General features: G+C 43.0%; 1 protein-coding gene across 6 annotated transcripts in view; it reads left to right on the forward strand.

Annotated features, from left to right (window-relative positions):
- zzz3 (zinc finger, ZZ-type containing 3) overlaps positions 1-21,469 on the forward strand; it is a 125,346-nt gene that overhangs the window by 38,209 nt on the left and 65,668 nt on the right. For all 6 annotated transcript variants that reach the window (XM_080195156.1, XM_080195155.1, XM_080195154.1 and 3 more), the window contains one exon: positions 8,537-10,089. In XM_080195156.1, the coding sequence (XP_080051282.1) occupies positions 8,600-10,089 (1,490 nt within the window). In that variant the 5' untranslated portion in view covers positions 8,537-8,599. The remainder of the gene's footprint in view (positions 1-8,536; positions 10,090-21,469) is intronic.

Below are 21,469 nucleotides of genomic sequence, written 5' to 3' on the forward strand. Positions count from 1 at the left end.
AGGCAGAGAGTGGGGGTTAATGGGTGCTATTCGGATTGGCGGTTGGTGACTAGTGGAGTGCCCCAGGGGTCGGTGCTGGAGCCTCAGCTATTTACCATTTATATAGATGATCTGGAGGAGGGAACCGAGTGTATGGTGTCGAAATTTGCTGATGACACCAAGATTGGTGGAACGGCAAATTGCACGGAGGGTGTGGAGAGTCTGCAGAAGGATCTAGATAGGCTGGGCGAATGGGCCAGGAACTGGCAAATGGAATTTAATGTTGGCAAGTGCGAGGTGGCCCACTTTGGTAGGGATAACAGTCGGAAGGACTATTACTTACGTGGCGAAAAACTGCAGCAGGCGACGGTGCAGAGGGACCTCGGGGTCCTTGTGCATGAGTCGTAAAAACCCAGCCTGCAGGTGCAGCAGGTGGTCAGGAAGGCTAATGGGATGCTGGCTTTCATAGTGAGGGGGATTGAATATAAAAGTAGGGAGGTCTTGCTGCGGCTATATAGGGCATTGGTGAGGCCACAGCTGGAGTACTGTGTGCGGTTTTTGTCGCCGTACTTACGCAAGGATATTTTGGCCTTGGAGGGAGTGCAGAGGAGGTTTACTAGGCTGATACCGGAGTTGAGGGGGTTGAGCTATGAGGAGAGGCTGAATAAACTAGGCTTGTACTCATTAGAGTTTAGAAGAATGAGGGGAGATCTCATTGAGACGTATAAGATGATGAATGGGATGGATAGGATAGAGGTGGAGAGACTCTTCCCGCTCAGAAAGGACAGTAGGACTAGGGGGCACAGCCTCAAGATAAAGGGGGGGCGGTTTAGAATGGAGTTGAGGAGGAACTTCTTCACTCAATGGGTGGTGAATCTCTGGAATTCTCTGCCCGTTGAGGTGGTGGAGGCTGCCTCGCTAAATATTTTTAAGACGCGGGTTGATGGGTTTTTGATAAGTGAGGGGATTAAGGGTTATGGGGAGAGGGCGGGAATGTGGAACTGAGCCACGACAGATCAGCCATGATCTTATTGAATGGCGGGGCAGGCTCGAAGGACTAGATGGCCTACTCCTGCTCCTATTTCTTATGTTCTTGCATTCTTATGACATCGGGTACTCCCGGGATAGACCCGTGAGACATCAGACACTCTCCCAGGGTAGACTCTGTGCCACATCTAACACTCCTGGGATAATCTCACTTGCACGTTGTAGTCTTCCTTAGTGACTCCCCTGATACCTCTTCTGGATAATCCCAAGACATCATAGCCTTTACTTTGTGAATGTAAGACTTACTGTTTTTGTTGTCCAGGTAACAGATTATCTGGAAACTTTTATTTCAATGCAGTGCATGTTCCATTTTACAAAACTGTATGGAAACATGGCAAATAGGAGCACGTGTAGGCCATTCGGCCTTTGAAATCTGCTGTGCCATGATCATGGCCAACTATCCAACTCAATAGCCCAACCTGCCTTCTGGCAGGTTATTGATTATCATTGTCACATTCAATTTGAATGTTGCAGGGGAAGCAGTAAGCAATTGGCTCAAGATATGTTTATTGAAATAAGAGGGTGCTTTTTTAAAAATTTCCTAAAACAAAATATTAGCACACCCGAGAATTCTATAACGGACAACATGTTGAAGGAATATTTCAGAGAGTTCAGTCACTATCTTTATTCATGTGAAATGCTGTTTCTTATATTCTGCTGCTGGATTCAAGCAAATAAGGACAGTTGACAGTCCCTGCTGGCTGTGCATCATGACAACAAAAGCTATAACATGCCTTTCATTACTCCTGACCAGTTATATTTAATGCAAGTGTGTGAGATCTCTTAAAATATTGATTAGTGAAAAAAGATCTATGAAGTAAGGACAGGAAATACTGGAGGTGTATATACCCGGTTCTGCCAGCATTTGAAATTATTTGAACTTCTCACACTTGTATTCAGATCCCCTTGTAGCCTTGTCTTTTGCTATCTCCATCTCTGTCTCTCGTTTGTTTCTCACCACCCCACCCACCACCACTACCACCAACCAATCTTTGCACTTTGCCAGTTTCCTTTCTCTCTCATTGACAGGCATCTCTTCAGCTGTCTGGGGCCTGAGCTAAGGATTCATTCCTTAACGCTCTCTCCCTCTTTTCTACTTAGTCAGAAGTTTCGCAACACCAGGTTAAAGTCCAACAGATTTATTTGGAATCGCACTTTCACCTGATGAAGGCGCAGCACTTTGAAAGCTCATGATTCTAAATAAACCTGTTGGGCTTTAACCTGACGTTGTGAAATTTCTTACTGTGCCTACCCCAGTCCAACGCTGGCATCTCCACATCATCTCTCCTCCCTAGGCTGCTTAAACCCTACATCTTTCGCCAAGCTTTTGATCATCTGATGTAATATCCTGTTGGATGTGTTTTTAAAAAAAGTCTGAACACTCCTGTGATGAGCCTTGGGACATTTTGTGATGTTAAAGGCATCATACAATATTATCTTGCCTGGCCAGACCTGGTGATCCGTTTAGGGACCATAATTGTTTATGTAAAATGGATAAAGGTTGAAATTCAAGATGCCTGTTTGTGCAATAAAGCCACAAGATTTTACAAGTTTTGAACGAACAAAAACAAACTTACAAATTCACAAGGGGAAAACAATTTATATTCAGTCTTGTGCTCTAATATTCAGGTTAAGCATGAGGTACATGTGAATTAACAAAGAAACTACGGTCAGACATAAAAACAGAAAATGCTGGAAAATCTCAGCAGGTTCGACAGCAGCTGTGGAGAGAGAACAGAGCGAATGATTCAAGTCGAGATGACTTTTCATCAGGGCTTCATCCAGAGTCATGTACATTCCAAATGTTAGCTTTGTTCTCTCTCTCAGATCTGCTGATTATTTTCCACCATTTCCTGTTTTTGTTTCAGATTCCAGTATCTGTAGTAATTTCCTTTTATCTTTGTAGTTGGACACATTGCAGAGTAAATGACAGAAGGATTTCTCAACAAATTGCCCAGAAGTTGGTCCACTGTGAGTCAAACTAACCTCACTGAGAGTTCATCTTTCCCACCAGGGTTTCCATTCTCTAGCCTTTGAAGATCTCGCCTTGAAATTCTCTCCCAAATCAGCAGCAGCCCCCCCCACTTGAGTTAGCCCACCTCATGGTTTCAGTCTTGCCTTCTGAGATTTCCCCTCCCACTAGCTGACAAGCACACTTTTAGAGCTGTGACAGAGCCCAGCAGAACACCACTGCTCTAAAGAACAGCCTTCGCCCCAGCAGGCCTGTAGCTCTTTAACTTAACTGGGACCTGTTTCTGTCCTTTTTATCTTTGTGACACTTGTGGGCTAATTAACTGCCTCAAGAAGAGCAGCTCACTGACCCTTCAACTCCTCTGGGAACATATCAAAGCATTCCTAGAGGATCCCACCCTTATTCGTAGATAGCGACCAATGCAACAAGCTTCCTGATACAATCTCCCAAGACTTCTAATTTAGAATTCAGGGATTCAATAATCAATGGATTTCATGACATTATATAGAATATGAAGGGGTTATTTAAGCAGTTTATTGGAGTTCTTTTGAGGAAGTGACATACACTGTGGATAAAGGGGAACTGTTGAATGTACAATACTTCGATTTCCAGAAGACATTTGATAAGTTGCCACATCAAAGGTTATTACAAAAAATAAAAGTTTGTGGTGCAAGTTATAACATGTTGGCATGGATAGAAGAAAGGCCGGCTATCAATAAACAGAGGAGGCATGGAAAGGCCTTTTTCTGTTGGCAATGTGTAATGAGTGCTATGTCACAGGGATCAGTACTGTGGCATCAACATTTTACAGTGTATATCAGTGACTTAGATGAAGGGGCCAAAGTTGAGGTTGCTAAATTTGCTGATGACGCAAATGTAAGTAAGAAAGTTAAGTTGTATGGGGACATCAGGAGGCTACAAAGTGAAAGATAAGTTAAATGTGCCACCAAACATCTGGTAAGTGGAGTATGATGTGGGAAAATTTGATGAGAAAAGTAAAAATGAAGCATATTATCTAAATAGTGAGAAATTGCAGCACTCTGAGATGCAGAGGGATCTGGGTATCCTGATGCATGAATTGCAAAAGGTTAGTGTACAGGTACAGCAAATAATTTGGAAAGCTAATAGAATGTTATTGTTTATTGCGAGGGGAGTTGAATACAAAAGTAGAAAGATTATGGGGCATTTGTGAGACCACATCTGGAATTCTGCGTGCAGTACTGATCTCATTTAAGGATGTGAATGCGTTGGAAGCAGTTTAGAGATGGTTTACTAGATTAATATCTGGAATGGTCGGCTTACCTTTAGGTTTTGTTTGGCTGTATACCTGTCACTAATATTTATTTCCATCATTTTCTTTTGCTTTTCTCAAGTTTTAACAATATTCTGCAAGTGTGGCAATGATCTGGCTGGAACATTTCTATCTTAGCTTGACAGTTATTCCACTTTATTGTGAAGATCAAACCATGTTAAGCTGTTGAACTCAATGTGGTCTTAACCTCTTGGCTTGACTGTTCTCAAATTCTGGATGCAATCTTGGCTTCAAATTCCTGTTTGTATCTATGTACATGCAACACCACTCTGTTGATGTGAAAGCCACACTAGAACAACGTAATTAATATATAAGGTATTCATAACCCTGGGATTGTTTGTAACTTCAGAATATGAGTACTTTTCTGTTGCATTACAAGAAACCAAACTGATTCCCTGGGATGGCCCATGAGGAGTCTGGACCTATATCTTTTGAAGTTTAGAAGAAACAAAAACTGATGATTGAAGCATACAAAATTTGCACGGAGCTTGATAAAGATAGATTCAGGAGGGACGTGGCCCTGGCTAGGGGTCTATAGCCAGGAGACGCAGTCTCCACTATGGCAGATAGTGAATTCAATATAAAAAATGTGGAATTAAAAGTCCAATGACTATGAAACCATTGTCGATTGCTGTAAGAGCCCATCTGGTTCACTAATGTCCTTTAGGGAAGGAAATCTGCTGTCTTTACTTGGCCTGGCCAATTTGTGACTCCAGATCCACAGCAATGTGGTTGACTCTCAAATCCTTTCTGAAATGGAGGGCAGTTGGGAACAAGCAGTAAAGAGGCATTTAGGACTGAGATGATGAGGAAGTTCTTTGGAGAATCTTTGGAATTCTCTACCCCAGAAGGCTGTGGATGCTCACTCATTGAGTATGTTTAAGACAACGATCGATCGGTTTCTAGATATTAAATATATCAAGGGATATGTGGATAATGCGTGAAAATATTGAAGTAGAACGGTGGAGCAGGCTCAAGGGACTGAATAGCCTCCCTCTATTTCCTGTATTCCCGGAGAGATGTTTAAGCCTCATATCATTACAGTGTTCAACAATCAGAAGTACTGTTTACATCCATAAACCAAATTAAATTGAATTATTTCTGTGTAAAGAGTGATTAGTTCCAGATATTAAAATCAATAATAAATTGCAGAAAAAATACTGATTCCCCTTTGTCTCATAACAAGTATGCGTTGTTATCATTGCTGTATCTATGTTGGACATTTAAATAGCATGAGTGGTACAGTGGTTAGGACTGCTGCCTCACACGGCACCAGGACCCAAGTTCATTTTCGGCCTTGGGGACTGTGGAGTTTGCATGTTTTCCCTATATCTGCGTGAGTTGCCTCTGGGTGCTCCAGTTTCCTCCCACATACCAAACATGTGCGGGTTAAGTTGATTGACTACACTAAATTGTCCCTTAGCTTCAGGGGGATTAGCAGGGTAAATACATGGGGTTACAGGAATGGGGTCTGGGTGGGATTGTGGTCGATACAGACCTGATGGGTTGAATGGCCTCCTTCTGCACTGTAGGGATTCTATACTCAGATTGTGAATAGCTAATGTTTGTGACATTGAGCTCTACTCTTAAGGTTTTTTTTCCCCTTCTGCATTTCTGCTTCAGTTCAGAAAAAACTGAGGAGTTTGGTATTTGAAAACACCTCATGGGAATCACCTGTCCCATCTCCAGGCTTTCTATAAATCAGGTTTTAATTGTGTTCTATAGTTTTCAATGATCTGTTGTCATCCACATTGGCTGGCAACCATTAACTGCAGTACAGACAGGGTTACCTGAGTGATGCACCTTTATAGTGTATGTTTGACATGATGCTGAGAATTGAATTGAGAGTGTGTCTTGGACCTTAAAGTTTCCCTGTTTTGCCTTCATTAAGTGCTTTATGGCTAATGAAGTGCAGTTTCTGTTGTCATACATGAACGCTGCAGCCACTTTCTGCACAGCAAGTTCCCACCAATAGAAATTGAATAAATGACCTGATATTTAGATAGTAGTTGAGGAGGAATATCTTTTAACCCAGATATCTGGTGAACTCCTCTACTCTAAAGTAGTGCTGTGGGGTTTTGCTTAGTCCATCTGAAAGCGCAGATGGGGCATCTGCATTGACTTCTCCTCATAAAAGCGGCACCTCTGACAGTTTTGCACTTGGTGCTGCAACACTGTAGTCACTGGAGTGGGATTTGGATGCACAATCTGCTGACGCAAGAGTGTATCTTTTTGAAAAATCAGCCAAACATGACCGATTTAACTCCTGCTAGCTATGGGAGAGGAAGTTGGATAAGAATCGATTCAGGTCTAAATCCGTGGTCAAAGAAAATTCTCACATGAATAATGGCTACCTTGGCCTGGAGGAGGATTGACGTTTGTAGTGTAGCAAGGAGTCAGTGCCTTCCTCCGTTGTGAGAACTTCAGGGACAGCTGAATAGTGTGAGGCATTCTCCACAGTGATCGTTGATGACCATTGTGCTTTTCCATCTGTTGGAAGGCTAGTGCTGCTTTCTAAGGAAGCCAGACTAATGTGAGAGAGTTACTGCTATCTGCCAACGCTCCTTGGGTCCTGAGACAATTGAGATTGATAGATCTTAAGTTAGGGTATCAACTGATTTGAAACAAATGCAGGTAAATTAAGAGTTGAAGTACAAATCAGCCACAGTGTAACTGAGTGTCAGAGCAGGCTCAAGGGCCTAAATCAAATTCATAGAATCCCTACAGTGCAGGAGAAGGCCTTTCGACTCATCAAATCTGCACCTACTCTCCAAAAAAGCATCTTATCCAAGCCCGCACCCTATCCATGTAACTCTGCGCGTTCATCATGGCCAATCCCCCTAACCTACACATCTTGGGGCAGTAAAGAACAATTTAGCATGGCTAATTCACCCAACATGCACATCTTTGGAGTGTGGGAGCATCTGGAGGAAACCCATGCAGACATGGGGAGAACTTGCAGACTCCCCACACACAGTGACCCAAAGCTGGAATTGAACCTGAGTCTCTGGTGTAGTGAGGCAGCAGCGCTAACCACTGCGCCGCCTCTAGTGATGAGCTCCTATATTATCCAATGACCCATTTTTCAGTGGGCTGCATACAGGTCTTCTGGATGCCACATGGACTGGATGTGGTGTGGGTTGATGGGAAGACCTAGAAAGGAAAGTATTCTACATTTTTCAAAATAGCCTAGCTAAAGAAGCTAATCATTACACTCCCTGATTTCCTGCCTTGGAGTAATCGTATCAGTCTTTGAAACTTCACCAACATTTCCACAGCAGTTAGTTTCGTTGTTCTTTTCCTTACTTAATCTGTTGCCAGCAATGTTCTCCACCTTTCCTTGCCACCGCATAATGTTTTGAGTATGTCCACTAATCGCAGTCAGTTTTATTATTTCTTGGCTTATGCTGTGTAAGAGGTATCTGATTAGTTTCATGTTGCCCAACCAGCATGTCTATGTAACCATTGCTGCTCCCTTTTCATTCTTTGGTGTTCAAGGTCCATGTTCCACATTTATACAATGTATAAACTTGTACCCTGTCCATATATAACGCTCAATCTTTTCATGTGTTTGGCTGCGATTTAATTTGACGGTTGCACAGAAATAATTAATGACACACTTCCCTGCTGTCTCCCAGTGTGTGCTGCTCTTGCTGCTTCCAACGGTTAACTTCCCTTTAAAAAGTTTAACTGTTGTTGCCACAACAACTTCCTGTAACAAAGGCAAAGCAGATCATGCACCAGCAGTTTTAAGTGTGTTTGCTTATTTATTTATAAGTGTCAAAAGTCAGTTCATATTAGCACTGCAATGAAGTTACTGTGAAAATCCCCTAGTTGCCATACTCCGGTGTCTGTTCGGGTACACTGAGGGAGAATTTAGCACAGCCAATGCACCTCACCACCACATCTTTCGGACTATGGGAGGAAACCGGAGCACCTGGAGAAAACCCACACAGACACAGGGAGAACGTGCAGACTCTGCACAGGCAGTGACCCAAGCCAGGAATCGAACGCAGGTCGCTGATGTGAGAGGCAGCAGTGCTACCCACTGTGCTGCTTCTTGGAATAGCAGTCCTTCAGATAGGAAAGTAATGGATAGCTGAAAACAGGGTTAAACTGCACCACGTGTGATAAAAGTCAAATTGCAGTTCGGTGACATTTGTGTGTAATTTGTTTCTTTTGTTTTTGCATCTTGCCTAACTTTCTCTCTCTTTTATATTCCCAAGGTTTTCTTCACTTGATGCTCATGAGGGAAGCATGATGGTGATATCTTAGGGATCTGCCATAGTATGGCTGCTTTTCGATCCCAGCGTGTTACAAGATCGTCAGTTGGCTCAAATGGTTTGGATGAAAATTTTTGTGGGCGAACCCTGAGGAACCGGAGCATAGTTCACCCTGACGATTCCTCTCCCTTCCCTCAACTGAGATCGCGGTCACCCAAAAAGAAACAGGACTCTGTGCCGCAACAGAAGGGCATAAACGGCGGGAAGGTTACTGAGTGCAAACAGCATCACGCTCGCGAGTCCTGGGCGAGCCCGAGGAAACGGGGACTGTCATGTTCTGAGAAGGACAACCACGAGAAAAAGCCTTTGGACATTTGTGACCCGATTTTGCCCGTCTTTAAACGGGTGAAGCGATGCTCCCGCTCGGAGCCTGCAGACGGCCCAGAGGACGCAGTGTCGCTTGTTAAAAGTGAAAAGGCGTCACTCGAGCGCAAAGGCTCGGCCGCCAGCAACGATGGGGACTTGTCGCAGCTCAAGCGTGCTCGACGCTTTCTCTTACTGGATGATTGTGATAAAAGGGAGATCAAAAAGGTGAAGGAGTTGGACGGTGGATGTGACGACTCGCTGCTGCTGAAAGAGGTGTCCGCTCACCAGGCTGCCAATGGGATCAATGAGAAAGACGCTGCTACTGCTGCTGCTCTGGGGTGCAGTGATTGTGAACCTCTTGATTTGAACAATAAACCAAAATGTGTTGATGTTGATACGTGTGCATCCATTTTACCAACAGAAACTGAAAACCACAATTCAGGTGGCCGGTCGCTGCTGCTAAACGGCAGCAAGGTGGCTGCTGTTTCCGAGCCTGATGTGCCTTCTACAGATTCGGAGTGGGAAGACGACAGGACAGTAAGTGACTGCCACTCTGTGTCACAACAATCTACCACAATTCCAGCAACGGAGAACCCATTGCAAATCAGGGAATCTGAGGAAGAGGTTGACGTTGTGGGATATAGCTTGTTCCAGTCAAAGGAACAGTGTTTTGAGAATGCCAGTGGCAGTATTGATGCTGCTCAGGACGTTGAACAGATCTCAGGGGTGCCTGATCCTTCTGCAGTGCTGGACTCTGGGCTCGGTCCCTCGGTTGAACCTCAAGAACACAGATATGCACTGAGAACTTCGCCCAGAAGGGCCGCAGTTAACAAGTGCAGCTCTCAAAAGACGAGCTCGCCCAGCAGGGACAGTAGTGGACTGACGGAGGATAAGTCCCTCGGTCTTAATGAATGTGACAAGACTGGAGGAGTGGCAGGGGCTACAGAAAGTGCGCACTGCGCAAAATTGGAAGCGGGCGACTCTGGGGCCAAGGGGGAGTTGCCCCAGGACAGGGCTGGAGAATGTTTCAGTGGGAATGGGCCTGACTCGCCTGTACAGCTTGGCTTGGACAGAGGGCACTTGTCCACGAGCCATGAGAGCAGCAGTCAGCAATCCAGAGAAGAGGAGGAGGAGGAACCTGATGTATACTACTTTGAATCAGATCATGTGGCACTGAAACATAACAAAGAGTATGTGTAACCATGGTAACCATGACATCTGCTTTTCCATTCCTTTTATTTTAAACAATGTCTGCTTTTATCTATTTTCACAGTACCTGCTTCTCTTCCCCCTCACTCCATCTAAAATCAGCTGCGCTAAGTATGCACTGGACTAGCAAAATCTAGTTTGGAGTGCTGTGTTTATAGAATCCTTACAGTGCAGAAGGAAGCCATTTGGCCCATCAAGTCTGCACCAGCCACAATTCCAGCCAGGTCCTATTCCCATTACCCCACATATTTATGCTAGCTCGTCCCCCTGACACTAAAGGTTAATTTAGAATGGGCAATCAACCTAACCCTCACATCTACGTCAGGTCATTAAGTGTCTTTAAGACAGAGATAGATAGGTTCTTGATTAATAAGGGGATGAGGGATTATGGGGAAAAGGCAGGAGAATAGAGATGGGAGAAATATTAGCTATGATTGAATTGCGGAGCAGACTCGATGGGCCGAGTGGCCTAATCCTGCTCCTGTGTCTTATGGTCTTATCTTTGGACTGGGGAAAGAAACCCAGGCAAACATATGGAGAACCTGCAAACTCCACACAGACAGTGGGTCTTTGGAACTGTAAGGCAGCAAGGCTAACCGCTTTGTCACCCTTGAGTTTTACCAATTGCCGCTTTATCAGAGTTTTATTATTCCTACCATTTATAGCAGGAAGATGGGCATCAAAACAATTTGACCACCTTGTGAGGTTAGAACCTGAACGCTGAGTTTGTGGAGATTGTTGGGTAACTCTATTGAGAGCGGCAGTATGCTCATTCCAAAGTTGTTGAACCATTTGAAAGCAGGGGCACAGTGGCATAGTGGTTAGCATTGCTGTCTCACAGTGCCAGGGACCTGTGTTCAACCCTGGCTTCAGGTCACTGTCTATGTGGAGTGTGCAGTTCTCCCCGTGTCTGCGTGAGTTTCCTCTGAGTGCTCCAGTTTCCTCCTCCAGATCAAAAATGTGCAAGTTAGGTGAATTGGCCATGCTAAATTGCCCCTTAGGGGGACTGGCAGGGTAAATATGTGGGGTCATGGGGGATAGGGTCTGGGTGGGATTGTTGTTGGTGCAGGCTCGATGGGTCAAATGGCCTCCTTCTGCACTGTAGGAATTCTATGAATCTGTGAATATGCTATTAAAATAATTTACTGCAGGTAACTCATCTCTGCCTCCACCCTCCCATAGTGTCTAAAAGGAGGGGTTTGGCTATTACAGAATTCAGGATTTCTTTTAAAGTTTATTTTATTATTTATGTATATATGGATGCGGAGATGACTGAAGGATAGTGGTTGGGGAGTGTGACAAATGCCCTTTTATACTAGCACACACATGTTGGAATACTGAAAGTCCCCATGCTAATTAGTATGGATTCAAAGTATATGATGGCATTCCAGTATTATCCATTTCATTTGTACTGGAGGCAAATTCTTTTTATGAAGCTGTGCTACGTAATAAGATATTAGTTTACAGAATTTGAGAGTTTGTTGGTGGAAATGTAATGCTTTGAGCAAATTTGTTTTTAAGGATCCAGCACCTCTAACAGATAATTTGAAAGGGTTGTGTCCACACTGAGCATTCTTGCCTTGGTAGCCAGTGCATTTGGGCCGAGGTTTTCACTTTCTTTGTCAATAAGCCAGCAATGCAGCTGATGCCTCGTGACAGCTCGATTAAGATCAAGGCTGCGCTGGCAGGAAGAAATTTGCATTTGTATTGTGCTGATTGTGTCCCTCAGCACCGTGTAGGTTATGAAGTACTTTCTGAAGTGTTGTCACTGCCATTGTGGCAGCTACTTCGTGCACAGCATAAACAGCAATGGGAGAATGATTGGATGATCTGTATTAGTGCTGTTAGTTGAGGGTTAAGTATTGGCCTGGACACCAGGCAGAATGCTATGGAATCCCTACCGTGCAGAAGGAGATAGCCCTGTAACCTTGTGGATTTACTATGGCTAATCCACCTTATCCGCACATCTTTGGACCGTGGGAGACATGAGGAGAACGTGCAGACTCCACACAGATTATCATCCGAGGCAATAATCGAACATGGTTACCTTGCATTGTGAGGCAGCAGTGCTAACCACTGTGCACCCAAATTCTCCAGCTTTTCTTCAGGTTATTGCCATGGGACATTTATGTCCACTTTAGATGACTTCCATTTAACATCTCATCCAAAAGCTGACGTGCCCAACAGTTTAACATCAATGTTTTATGAAGTTTTAAAACAATATCAGGGAAATATTAACAGGCTCTTGGAGAATTAAGAGGAGAATGACTGCAGATTTATGAGAAGGCAGTTTGTATGTAACTAATTTAATTGCATTTTTTGAGCAATAACAGATTTGATAAGAGAATTGTAGTGGATGTTGTCCATACGGATTTTAAGAAAGCATTTGCAAATGTACCCCATGAAAGGCTGGTTAACAAAATTGTGGCTCATGGATTAGGAGGGCCGTTGTCGACTTGGATAAGGATCTGGCTTAAGGACACAACAGCTGATGGCAGACAGCAGTGTTCCCCAAGGGGTCAGTGTTATGACTTGTGTTTATATTTTGCTTTGAAATGTACAAAATAACTTATTTATTAGTGTCACAATTCCCTCGTCGCCACACTCCAGTGCCTATTTGGGTACACTGAGGGAGAATCTAGCATGGCCAATGCACCTAACCAGCATGTCTTTTGGTTTGTGGAAGAAAACCGGAGCACCTGGAGGAAACTTATGCAGGCATGGGGAGAATGAGCAGACTCTGCACAGATAGTGACTCAAGCTGGAATCAAACCTGGTCCCTGGAACTGTGAGGCAGCAGTGTTAACCATTGTACCACCATGGTGCCCACTTGTATATTGACGAAAAATGATGTATTAAAAGACTTTATATTGGAATATGGAGTAAAATTTCAAAACTGGTTGAGGAGTGGCAGGCAGGGAAGATGGTGTAATTTGACTGCAGCTAGACATAGGTTAGCAGAACGGGCAGACAGGTGACAGATGGAATTTAATACAAAGAAATGTGAGGTGATGCATTTTGGCAGAGGGTAGAGAGAGGCAATGTAGACCTAATTGCGCCGTTCTAAAGTATGTGCAGGGTCAGTGTGACCTGGAACATCATGTGCATGGATCTTTGAACATGTCAGAATAGTTAGCAAGGCATATAGGACCTTAGGTTTAATAACACTCTCTGTCTCTCTCCATAGATGCAGTCAGGACTGCTGGGTTGTTCCAGCACATTCTACTTTTACTTTAAGTTAAGCTGTACTTTTAGAACCATAGAAGATAGGAACTAGAGGAGGCCATTTGGTCCTTCAAGCCTGTTCCGCCATTCATCACAATCATGGCTGATCATCCAACTCAATAGCCTAATCCTGCTTTTTCTTCATAACTTTTGATCCCATTCGCCCCAAGTGCTGTATCTAGACGACTCTTGAGTACATTCAATGTTTTGGCATCAACTACTTCCTGTGACCTCTGGTTAGGGCCGTACAGAGCATCAGCCGATGGACCAAATGACCACCTCCTAATGGATCTAATCATATTAACCAGGTCATGCAGAGTTACTTTGATGGGATTGCGCAGGCATTGATGAAATCACATTTAAGGATTTGATTAAAAGATGGGCTTGTTGACTTGGGGTAAAAATTAAGAGTTGACGTTACAAATTGCAAACATTTTGTGTGAGCTTGTCACTGGTGGCTATGCACTGTCATTCTCTCTCCTGTTGCTGCTGTGATTAGTGTGATTTGAGGTGGTGTGCTACCATCTGTCGGTAAAAAACCATTATTAACTTCCCAAAAAAGGTATTGAGTTAAATCATGGTTTTATCGCTTCTCCTTGCCCTTGTATCGGTACTAATAGACAATCCTGCAGCATTAAAAGCTCTTTAGTACTGTTGGTTCCACCGGAATGTTGTTTCCAGGTAACCTGAGGCCTGGAGCATGGTTCTGATACTGAGTGATTAAACTGACTTAACATCTGAGCACTACTTGTGGAAAAGTGAGAGAGTGAGCATGGTAGCACAGTCGTTAGCACTGCTGTCTCACAACGCCAGGGACCTGAGTTCAGTTCCCGGCTTGGGTGAGTCACTATCAGCATGGATCCTGCACATTCTCTCCGAATCTGCATGGGTTTCCTCCCTCAGCCCGAAAGACGTGCTGGTTAGGTGCATTGGCGATGCTAAATTCTCCCTCAGTGTATCGGAACGGGCGCTGGATTATGACGACTAGGGATTTTCACTAACTTCATTGCAGTGTTAATGTAAGCCACAAATAAGTAAACTTTAAACTTAAGCTTAAACAAATTCATTCTGAAGCCAGTTTAGAGTACGATTGCAATTTGCTAATGGAAATATACAGGTCACCAAATTCTTGTAAATGTCTGACTGTATGGTCAGAAAAAACCCACCAAACTGCCTTTTCCAATTTACTTTTTGACACATTGGGTAGGCCACGCTTTGATACCTTTGTAAAATATTGAATGTTGCAGAACAAGTATATTTTAAATCAACAAGCGTGAACTAAACTCGATTCAAAATGAGATAAAGAAGAAAAGTGGGCTTTTGAAATCCAAAAATTGTTCAAAAGAAAAGTTATTGAAGTGAAAAAGAAGGCTTGCAATTGTATAGTGCCATCTCAATCCCTCAGGAGATTCTGATGTGCTTTACGATTTGAAGTGTAGTCACTGGTAATGTAGGAAACATAACCATAGAATCCCTACAGTGCAGTAGGAAGCTATTTGGCCCAATGACTCCTGCTCCTATTTCTTATGTTCTTACGAATCTGCACCGATTCAGAGCATCCCACCCAGGCCCTCCCTGTTCTATGTTCTATGTTCCCCTCCACCCTATTCCACCAACCCTGCGCATTTGCCATGGTTAATGTAGCATCCAACTTGTATACAGCAAACTCCCACAAACAACAATGAAATAGTGACCAGGTAACCTGTCTAGGTGTTGGCTGAGGGATAGCTATTGGTCAGGACACAGGAAGGAACTCCCTATCTTTTCCAAATAATAGTACCATGGGATCACTTCCATCCATCTTTCATAACTCACTAAATTCTAGAAGTTTGCAGAAGATTGGAAAACAGCTGATGTGCTGCCTTATTCAAAAAGGGAGAATGGCAAGGAATTGGCTTAGTTTAACATCTATTATTGGCAAGACACCGGAGTCATTAATCAAAGAGGAAATAACTAATCCTTTTGGAAAGCTGAATATAATCAAACCCAGTCGACATGGTTTTATGAAAGGTAAATCATGTTTGACAAAGTTGCTCAAATTCTTTGAGGATGTAATAGAGAGAGTAGATAAATGAGAACCTGTAGATATAGTGTTTTTAGATTTCTAAAAGGCATTTGACAAGCTGCCACGTAAGAGGCTGATGCATAAAGTAAAATCTGCGGATTTGGAGGAAATGTGTTCGCATGGATTGGAAACTATCTGTCACATAGGAACATAGAAGATAGGAGCAGGAGGCCCCCATTTGATCCTTCAGGCCTGTTCTGCCTGACTGTAGGGTGGCTGGGCAAAAATTTGGCAAATGGTGTTTAATGTGCGGAAGTGTGAGGTCTTGCACTTGGGTAGGAAAAATCAAAGGCAGAGTATTGTCTAAATGAGAGAGAGCCCACAGGGCGAGTGAGATATAGAGGCATCTGGGTGTTTTAATGCATGAATCACAAAATGCTAGCAGGCAGATCCAACCAGTTGTGGAGACAAGTGGCATTTTGGCCTTTATCGCAAAGGGGTTGGATTTTAAACATAGAAGTGTTTTGTTGTAATAGTACAGGGTGTTGGTAAGGCCTCACCTGGAATACTGAGCACAATATTGGTCCCTTCATCTGAAAAAGGGTGTAGTAACTTGGAGGCAATTCAATGGCGATTCACCAGGTTAATTCCTGGGATGAGAGAGGAGATTGTCCTATCAAAAAAGACTATATAGTTCAGGTTTGTATTCCTTGGAGTTTAGAAGGGTAAAGGATGACCTTATTCAAACATTAGATCGTGAGGGGGTTTGACAGGGTAGATGGTGAGATGTTTTCGTGAGTGGGAGAGTCTTGACCACGGAGACGCAAGATAAAGGGCTGGTCATTTAAAATTGAGGTGTGTAGAAATCCCTTCTCGTGAAGGGTGGGTGAATCTTTGGAATTCTCTGCCCCAAAGGGTGGTGGAGGCTAGATCATTAGAAGTATTCAAAGTGGACGTGGACAAATATTTGATCGCATTTGGGGCGGCATGGTGACACAGTGGTTAGCATTGCTGCATCACAGTAGCAGGGATCAAGGTTTGATTCCTGGTTTGGGTAACTGTGTGGAGTTGGCACATTCTCCCCATGTCTTTGTGAGTTTCCTCCTACAGTCTGAAGATGTACGGGGTAGGTGGATTGGCTGTATTAAATTGCCCCTTAGTGTCAGAGAGACTAGCTAGGGTAAATGCATGGGGTTGTGGGGGAAGGACCTGGGTGGGATTGTGGTCAGTGCAGACCCGATGGGCCAAATGGCCTCCTTCTGCAGTCTAGTATTCTATAATCAAGGAGTAGAGGGCTATGGGAAAATGTCACAGAAAAGCATTTGAGGTCAGAATTGATCAGCCATGATCATACGGAATGGTGGGATAGGCGTGAAGGGCCTGCTCCTGCTTCTGTTCCTTGTGTCCTTGTATTTCCCAAACCTGTTTCTGCTATGACCTGTTCCAAAGCCTAACACTTGGACCCCAGAGTAAAAATTTCTGGGGTACAAGAATCGTTGATTTTCAGCGAGTGGGTGCCATTGAACTTTCATGTAACAGGATCTTCATCTTTGATGCACTTGGACATTGATTACTAATTGCAATAATTTGTATCATTAGCGTCCTGATTGTTGAAGCAATAGGCAATTGATTAATTACATGGTTCCTGTGCATTAATAATGTAATTACATCCTGATTATTAATGTAATTACATCCTTAATGTAGTTACACCCAGATTATTGACGCAAGATTATCCTGGTTATTGATAAAATAGACTTTCTCCAAAACAAACACTTCTAGTTTACAGGCATTTTTCCAGTGGCAAAAGGCTGCACGTACCAGCAAAATAATGAGGCTTTAAAGAGACATAACAGCTGTTAGTATTGCACCCAGGCTTCAGGCTCGGAGATCACACTCCAGAATCTCATTTCACCCGATCCACAGTTTGGAAAGCCTTGATCTAAAGGGCCGACGGGGCATCTGTTTAACACTGTTCCATTGGAAAAGCAGCACTTCAGACCATGTGGCACTTTCTTAGTACTGTTGGAAATGCCAGCCTACCATTGTGCGTTTGTGGCTCTGATTTGGGGCTTGAGCCCACAGTTTTCTGACTCGGAGGCTCGTGGCCCATCACTGAACCACAGTAAAATATTAAGAATGGCAAAGAGAGACTTGGAGAATAGTAAAACAACTGAGCTAACTGTGACACCAGAGAAATTCAATATCACACCAAGAGAGCAGCCACAAGAAAGGTGAAAAATGCAAGTACGCTTAGAAGCGATGTGTGCAAAACGTTCTGAATGAATTCTTTCCCCCAATTATTCACATGCCAGGCATGAACAGCTTGCCTTCTCACAGGAAGAATGTGCCAAAAAAAATCATTGACTTGACCATGAGTGAGGTTTAGATAGATTAGGCAGGCTCAGAACAGGCACCAGACCATAGGAAAGATGTTGGCCTTAGGAATATAGTGTAGATTTACCAGAATGATACCTGGGCTTTAAGGGTTAACTTATAAGGAGGTATTACACAAACTCTGCTTTCATTACCTGGAATTTCCAAGATTTGATTTGAGTTGATGGATTTGATTTATTATTGTTGAATGTATTAGTATACAGTGAAAAGTATTATTTCTTGCGTGTGATACAGACCAAAAAATCCCATTCATAGAGAAGGAAGAGAGAGATTGCAGAGTGTAGTGTTACAGTCATGGCTAGAGTGTAGAGAAAGATCACCTTAATGCGAGGTAGGACTACTCAAAAGTCTGATGACAGCAGGGAAGAAGCTGTTCTTGAGTCGATTGGTACATGACCTCAGACTTTTGTATCTTCCCAATAGAAGAAGGTGGAAGAGAATGTGCTTGGTGTCCTTAATTATGCTGGCCGCTTTGCTGACGCAGCGGGAAGTATAGACAGAGTCAATGGATGGTGATTTGAACAAACTTTTCAAGATGTTAAAGGGAACAGATAGGGCAGATCATAAGAAATAGGAGCAGGAGTAGGCCAACTAGCCCTTCGAGCCTGCCCCGCTCTGGCCGGCACAGTCTGAAAATTAGAATCAAGAATGAAGTTAATAAATACTTCTACACACAAAGCGTGATATAAAGGCATAACACTTTCTCAACAGCAAGCGATGCTGAGTCAGTTGTTAATTTTAAATCTAATAGTTTTTTGTTAGCATTAAGTAGTAAACTGTAGATGATAAAGGCAGATTTATGGAGTTATATCACTTATCAACCATGACAGGAGGTACTAGAGGTTTGGAAATGGGCAGAGAATCAATCCAGTTATTTTGCATGAAAAGTAAATGTTGGGAATAAACTGGACAGTCATTTGTACAATGAAACTCTAACAAGCAAGAGCCAGAATCTATTCAGAAAGATAATATCCTGACTGTCCAACTTTGTTGAATGTACAAATGGGACAGCATGGTGGCACAGTGGTTAGCAGCGCTGCCTCAGTGCCAGGGATCCAGTTGGGTCACTGTGTCTGCGTGGGTTTCCTCTGGGTTCTCCGGTTTTCTCCCATAATCCAAAGACGTCCTGGTTAGCTGCATTGGCCTTGCTGAATTCTCCCTCAGTGTACCTGAACAGGCGCTGGAGTGTGGCGACTAGGGGATTTTCACAGTAACTTCATTGCAGTGTTAACATAAACCCACTTGTGACTAATAAATAAACTTTTCTCTGGAAGAAATCAACAAAAGTACTGACAATCTAGATGGACTTTGAAAAGCCCCATAATGCGGTCAGTCTTGACTTCCAAAATACTTTCTGATGAAAAGTTTCACACACTGATTTAGCTTAAGAGATTCAAGGTATTAATTTATATTTACAGTGCAGTCAGATCATTGGGCCCCTGCTGATGTGTGTTCCACACAAACTTTTTCACCCATCTTCAGCCAATCTACCATATCTTTCCACTCCTTTCCCCCTAAATTCTTCAGCTTCCTTTAAATACATACTTACTATTTTCCTTAACTGCTCTTTGTGATTCTGAGTTTTACATTCCAATTCTCCTTAGGTAAAGGAGTTTCTCCCGCATTCCCTATAGTTTTTATTAATAAACCCTGGGAAGGTCGACAGAAAAGGAACAAAAGGCGCTAGTTTGCAGAGTTCCATCAGAGTTGGGGAGAGTGGGTTTGTATTTTGGGTTGGGGGCCTGAAATGCGCGCTTCAGGACTCGATGTATAGAGTCTAATTTGCATTGAGGATATGGATTCGGAAAGTAAATGTACAGAAATCACATCTGCAAATGATGCCAAACAAGGAGAGACAGGTTGGAAATTACAACATGAATTGAGCAATTTTATGTGAGATTTCATGCAGAACAATGTAAAACATATGGACAGCAAGAGGATAAAACTGCCATAAGTACTCTGTATGATGTTGAAAAAGCTGAGGAGAGAGCTGAAAGAAATGTTAGGAGTCCCAGAAAGCTTAATATGTTGAACTAATCTAGAGCAGCAATCAAACAAAGCCAATAGAATGTTGAACTAGACAGGCAGAATGGTAGAATACAAGTCAGAGAGGCGATCAGTCTTGATAGTGCTCTTGTTGGTATTGGTCACTGAGCAACAGTTGAGCACCGATGGCAATAAAGGCATTGTTCTGAAGTGGGAGTGTTGAGACAGAGGATCAACCATGATCAGATTGAGTGGTGCAGCAAGTTTGAATGGCCAAATGCCTGACTCCTGACTCTATTTTTTATGTTTTTAAGACCCTGAAGATGATTGTCTGTGTCAGGTAATTTGTAAGAAAATACGAGACTTTTAACGTATTAAGGAAGAAACTAGGAGAATGATTTTGCAGGGATGTGCAAGATTGTTTAAAAACTTCTCCTTCTATTCAGCTACCATGCCCTAAGAGGACACTGGGCACCATGGACATCCATGTAAATCTTGCTCTGTAGGTGAGGATCATCTTGATAGCATGTTCATCCAATTTGTGAGGCTCCTCAGAAAGCTCATTCTGTGTCTTCCTTGATCTCTTTTACCACCGATCTTACCCATTAGCATCAGACTTTATGGATGGGATTTACTGGCTCATTTGCTCCAAAAGCAGAAAATCCTGCCTGAAGTCAACGGTGATAGTCTGTCCTCTTGCCCGCTATAATTCCTGTGGCAGGCAGGATGGAAAAATTCTGGCCTATAAATCATCAATGTGCCTGAGAAATTCCAACTCTCTGCCTGATCTTGGCCTTTTGGTATCAGGTTTTACTAGCACAACTTCATTGGCAGTGTAACTTGTCCAAGATAGCTTCGTGATTTGCCTCGAAAGCCACAACTCTGACAACTAACTCATTCTCTGCATTGGCTCTCTGTCCAGTGCTTGCTTCCCTGTGTCAAAATTGGTGGGACATAGCATTCCAGGATTCTCAACTTTATTTTCATGGCTAATTTTGAGTTGAACATAATTTTTTTTCACTTTTTGGAATGCATCCTTGGCCATTCCAACCCTTCGTCTAATTTCTTGGTTGCGCTTTCTGATGGCAACGTGTTTCTTGGGTAACAATTTGTTTACTTGTTTGATCTTTTCATTCTTCATGAGGGCTTTGATTCTGGTATAATTTTGTTTGTGGATGCTTGTAGACATTTTGTTTCCTTACAATTTATGCTTGGCATTTTCTTGTTGTTTTCAGTCACTACTTCACCCAGCATCTACTGCAGTTTCTCTTTGGAGTCAGAAACAAAAACATTGGCATTGGCGCCTCTTAATCTCCAACCAATAATCCACTAAGATCTTTAGTTTTTCGAAGAATATCTTCACTGTACAATCTGAATCAATCTAGGAAAAAAACCCTGGCCGACACCTCTTTTAATCTTCACAAAATCATTCTCAGCTTCCATGGTTACGGTTTGTTTCCAATAAAGATTTCTTATTCTAAGATAGCAAGATCTGCCCTGCAGTGATCAATAAAATATGAATATATCTATTTTCATCTCCGATGGGTGTGTTTTACTCAATGTTTTTAAAAAAAAGCATATCACAGGCAGCATGCTGACACATTTGTGGCTAACAGTGGTTAGCACTGTTGCCTCACAGCTCCAGGAACCCAGGTTCAATTCTGGCCTTGGGCAACTGTATGGAGTTTACACATTCTGCAAGTGTCTTGGTGGGTTTCCTCCAAGTACTCCAGTTTCCTCCCACCCTCAAG

The sequence above is a fragment of the Carcharhinus amblyrhynchos genome, chromosome 9, assembly GCF_965287045.1.
Source record: "Carcharhinus amblyrhynchos chromosome 9, sCarAmb.v2.hapA, whole genome shotgun sequence".
Lineage (NCBI taxonomy): Eukaryota > Metazoa > Chordata > Chondrichthyes > Carcharhiniformes > Carcharhinidae > Carcharhinus > Carcharhinus amblyrhynchos.